Source organism: Augochlora pura, unplaced genomic scaffold, assembly GCF_028453695.1.
Source record: "Augochlora pura isolate Apur16 unplaced genomic scaffold, APUR_v2.2.1 APUR_unplaced_822, whole genome shotgun sequence".
Lineage (NCBI taxonomy): Eukaryota > Metazoa > Arthropoda > Insecta > Hymenoptera > Halictidae > Augochlora > Augochlora pura.
The window spans coordinates 1-5,507 of NW_027588978.1; the positions used below are offsets into that span (position 1 = coordinate 1).

The window sequence follows — 5,507 nt, forward strand, 5'->3', positions numbered from 1 at the left end:
CAACTGTGGAAATTATTTTCGATATGAAGTGACGGTGTAACATATCAAAATCGACTCTGCTAAGAATGGTACGAATACTTCTGTGGACTGTTATTACATACTACGAGGAGTAAAATCAATATGTTTTTGTTACTAGTTAATCAATTTTGTTATAATTTGGTATAAATAAACTTTATACATGTGTTCATTCATAATAGAAAGTTTATTGCAAATTCTTACATGCGTCCCTTGATTTCAACAAATTTCTCTTATAAGCAATAAGGGTACGAATACTTATGGGACTGACTGTATGTTATTAACTTATATAGAGGGGCGGCAAATTTTCTCATAGAAGTCAGTAATTTTATTCTAAAAACTATTATACGCGTGTGCAAGGTGTTACTATCCATGACTCTAGCTAATATAATAACTTTCAGGTCTTCTGAAGATTAATACTATATGTGATTTTATTTGAACAATGTTAATAGTAGAAACACGTTAATGTCGCGTTATGTGAGATCATATGACATACGATGGGTTTGAGACTGCTTCATTGCTTCAAATGTGGAATAATTCAGAATTACGTCAATCATTGTCACGCCACGCTGCGTCGATTCGTTTCTAACAGATTTCTAATAACAGAAACACGCAGACTCATACTTTTTGAATGCCACATGACTTTTCGTGTCCTGACATTAGTATGGTTTTATCCTTATCTATATCCAAAAACGGAACTTGACGGGTACTTGATTGACAATCGAACTGTACGACGATGTCCGATTGGAAAATATAGTGTCAGTCATCGATGGTTGACATAAAGCTCGACGTGTTAAATATAGTCAAATTTTCGAAAGTTAATGATCTCTCCGTATCCAATCTTATTCTAGAGTCCGCGACCTTCGCTCTATTGCTGCTGAAAGCAAAGAGGACAACTGAACGACCATCCCATGAAATTATGTAGCAGCTCGGCGACGGTAAAACTGCTAGAGCCAAATAAAGGATGCGAGAGTAAGATTGCCAGTGTGCTTGAAAGGAATCAGCGAATCCGCGGGGACCGGCGAAAGCGCAATTACAGAGGGTCGCCGAGGATTGTTCTCAGCAAATCGAAGAAACAAAACTCCCTCTAGAGGAAGCAAGAAAGGCCTGTCTAGATGGCGTTCGAGGATCCCTGAGGAAGAACGGGCGTTGCTGAGGACTCGGACGTGAAACGACCGCGGCGAGAAAAGAGAGGGCGGGGGATGGCCGAGAAGAAGAGCGCGAGGGGACAGGGGCGGGAGGGGGAACGTTCGCTGAAAAGGGACGGCGAGATCCGCGATCGCACGAATTAAGCGACGAGGTTAAAAGGTGGAAACGATCGTGAAAAGAGGAAAAGGAGCGGTTTGGTGGCGGGGGTAATTCGGAGGTGGCATGGGGGTGGTCGGCATACCGTCGGTGGCTGAGCTGAAGAGCAGACGTCTCAGCAAGGCGCGGCTCGCTCTGGTCGTCTCTGCTCCGCTCTGCTCCGCTCTGCTCGCCTCAGCTTCGAGCTGCCGAAGAAAAAGGAGCTCGTGGGAAATAACGGCACGGCTAGCAACGTGTCCTTATGCTTACTCGAGGCCGTTCCTTTTTATCATTGTTCCCAACCAAGTTCCCGGAGCGGAATCTTTCAACTTCTTATGATGCTCGACCTTCTCTGCATGAACGACCCCGCTCAACTGGGTCAACCCTGAGATTCCTCTATCCTCGCGATCGCTCTCGGCGACTGCTTCGCTGACTCTTTTCGCTCGCTGCCTGCGAATTCTCCTTCAACCAGCATTGTTTTCAACGGACGCCAGTTCAACCGTTGCATTCCTCTGCGCGCGTGACAAACTCGCTCCTATCGTCACCCCACCCGCTTCCTGCCACCATCAGTCCCATGCCATCGCTGCCTTGTTCTCGCCGCGTCTTCTCCTTCTGCGGACAGAGGAGAGGCTACCGTCTCTATTTCTCCATAACATCGCCTTTTTCTTTGTTTTCCTTCCATGGGCTAACACCGAGAGTCATTGATTAACACGTTGAGTGATGAAACCCAATACTTCGCATAATGTCTAAGTAATATGATCAGTGAAGCTAGAACTATTGGGTTGTTCGGAAAGTAATTTCGTTTTTCTTGCGATAATGAAAGAAAATTTTCGTACAATGGAGAAATATTTTATTAAATTTGATATTGGCCATTCTGTTCCCAATACCTTCTGCCATCTTTCTGGTAGTAGCATGATTCCAGGCTCATAAAATTTTTGATTTCTGCTGACAAAAAAAACTGATCGAGGTGGTTTTGAAAGCTTTTACACCTTTTACTGTTAGTACCGTAGTTACCACTACACCTTTTCTGTTGATTAATTCTGGCTTTTTCTGTTGAAGTGCATCATTCAGTTTGTCCAGCTGATGACAGTAGACTTCCGAATTAATTGTTGTGTTATCCGATAAAAGCTGAAAAAAACGATTCCTTCAAAATTCCACCAAACAGACAGCATCACCATTTTTTTATGAATATTGGCTTTGGAAATGCTTTGAGCCGGTTCATCTTCTTTGCTCCGTGATCTCTTGCGTTTGACATTGTTATATACAACCCATTTTTCGCCCTCAGTAATGATGCTCTTCAAAAATGGATAACTTTCTAACGTTTGAGAAGCAAATCACAGACGTCAACGCAACGACACTTTCTTTCCGTGAGAGCATGGGAAACCCATATATCGAGCCTCGAGGTTAAACCCAGGCCTTTCGAGTGATCATAAACAATTGGATTTGATAAATTTAACCTCTCACCGATCGCACGTGTTGTTATTGGCCGATTTGCATCAACTAATGCCATTAGCGTGACTTTATCAGCTTCAACCGGCCTTCCAGAACGTAGTGCATCTTCGACATCAACATTGCCGGATCGAAATTTTCGCAAACCATTTCTGGCACTGACTGGTACTGGTACTGTCAACACATCTTCTCCACACGCATCGGTTAATTTCTTTCTGGCTTGAATAGCATTTTTACCTTCTCTATAGTAAAAAAGTAAAATATGACGGAAATGTTGCATATTGTTCTCCATATTTAAAAGGACACCAACCAAAAACTACAGCGTTGAATCAATTGGACTTTTTTACACACAAGCTTTGCTATGTCAGCTCTAAAAACATGTAATGATTATGCGGCTTAAGTGTGAAGTTGTTTGTAGAAAATACAATTAAATCCTCTGCCGGGAAAAAACGAAATTACTTTCGGGTAACAATCCGTAGAAAATATTAATACTTTGCCGCCTGCACGTCTCGTATAAATTTCTTCGCTTGGTGCCGGCAGCACTGATTCAGATTACTTCATTTGTAGCCTTTATCGGGAAATTATAAATTGTCAAGTTTACTAACCTAAAATAAATGTACAATTTGTTTGCGCGTTACATCACTGTGGTGACCCCGGACGGCATATTATTAATTACGGTCTTGTGTGTTGAGATTGTATTATTTCGATTATTGACTACTCGAGATATAACGTAACTTGAACGTAAGATTCTACTGTGCTAGTAGTATATACGTAGTACTATTGCGATACAATGCGGTCACTATTATATATTACAAACAGGGGGAGAGGTTACAGGACTTGCTAATCAATACATTTGTTACAAACATTATTTGAACTCGTCGAGTAGTATATGTACATTGTTTACGAGTAAAATTTGTTAATCGTTATCGAATAATCTAGTCCTTTGAACAACTTAATCAAATTTCATGATATTTCGTCTATTTTCAAAAACTTCATTTCACCGTTTTGAAAGGTGTACACATACTTTTTGTGCTGAAGGTACAGTGGGTGTAGAAAGTATTCGTACAGCAATCAATTCCAACAAAAACATTATAAAACTTCGTTAATTACAAATAAATTTTAACAAAAAAGATGTGTACATATTCTTTGATATCTTCGGAGCAAATGTCATGAAAAAGAAATTGTTTATTTATATTCTTTATGAAACTATTAGCAAAACTCTTAAACATGGACTGAAATATACTCGTAATAAGTATTCGTACAGTTCCTGTTCCATGACGCTTTCCGTTACAGTATACATGACAATTATCTGGTAATCCATGGAATGTCAACATAAATATCATCAGTATGTCTAGAGACCTTGTCAGAACAAATAATGCTCTATATTTATGATATGTAACGTTAGTAGTCTTAAAATAGGACGAAAAGGAAAGGAAACGACTGAAAGTGAAAAAAAAATGATTATAAATCTGCATAATAAGTGTAAAACATTACGGGAGATTTCGGAAATTATGAATAGACCGAGGTTTACAATTCAAGGCATCATTGACACATATGGAAATCGACAAAATTTATGGAATAATGCAAAGTGCGGACGTAAACGATTAATAAATGGATACACCGGCCGATGGATAATGGTTAAAATAAAACAAAATCCAAAGATTAGTGCGGCAAAAATCGCAGCTGAACTTGAAAGTGTCCTTAGTATCAGTGTCTGCAGCAGTACAGTGCGTAATTTTCTACGGGATAGAGGATGTCATGGCAGAGTAGGTCGTAAAAATATTTTGTGAACGAAACTAATAGAAAGAAGCGACTGCAATTCGCAAAAGAATATGTAAACGTTCCAATGGATTATTGGAACCGTGTAATATTTACTGATGTAAGTAAATTTTACATATTCGGATCAAATGGACGATGTACGGTATGGAGGAAAAAAAATACCGAGCATGAAAAAGAAAACTTGCAGGCGACTGTAAAACATGGCGGTGGATCGATCACAGTTTGGGGCTGTATGAGTGCGAATGGGGTTGGATCCCTACATTTTATCGATGGTATCATGGACCATAAATTATACATCGATATTTTAAAAACATACATTCAAGCTAGTGCAAATAAAATGCAACTACAAGACAATTATATCTTTTTACAACACAATGATCCGAAGCATAATGCTTATAATACAAGGCAATGGATCCTGTATAATGTACCACATCAGTTAAAAATCCCTCCACAATCTCCAGACATAAACGTCATAGAGCACTTATGCAGTCATCTCGGTGAAAAAATTCGAAATTACCATATTTCTTCAAAAACAGATTTAAAAGATGCACTACTGCAAGAATGGAGTAACATTTCTAGTACTATCACCAGAAAGTTAGTGAAGTCAATGTCACGAAGGCTTACAGCGATTATACAATCTAAAGGGAATCCAACTAAATACTAGAACAAATAAGTTAATTTTTGTTAAGTTTATGTATAAAAATTAAGAGACGTTATTGTAATGTTAGAAGTGTACGAATACTTATTCCGCGTATATTTCCGTCCACATTTAAGCTTTTTGCTAATAGTTTTATAAAGAATATAGATAAACAATTTCTTCTTCATGCCATTTGATCCGACGATATCAAAGAATATGTACACATTTTTTTTGTTAACATTTATTTGTAAGAAACAAAGTTCTATAATGTTTCTGTTGATATTGATTGCTGTACGAATACTTTTTACACCCACTGTATGTGAAAACCCAAAGCGAGTGACAC

The 5,507-nt window shown here is 38.8% G+C and overlaps 1 protein-coding gene across 1 annotated transcript; it reads right to left on the bottom strand.

The window, feature by feature from the left end:
- Positions 1-2,304: 2,304 nt before the first annotated feature.
- On the bottom strand, positions 2,305-3,040 carry LOC144478108 (histone-lysine N-methyltransferase SETMAR-like; the record flags this gene model as incomplete). The annotated part of the gene is made up of 3 exons (XM_078195829.1): positions 2,642-3,040; positions 2,475-2,594; positions 2,305-2,427 (listed from the first exon to the last, which is right to left on the bottom strand). Coding segments are annotated over exons 1-3 (642 nt in total), but the record flags the coding sequence as incomplete, so codon positions are not given.
- Between the last annotated feature and the right edge of the window lie 2,467 nt (positions 3,041-5,507).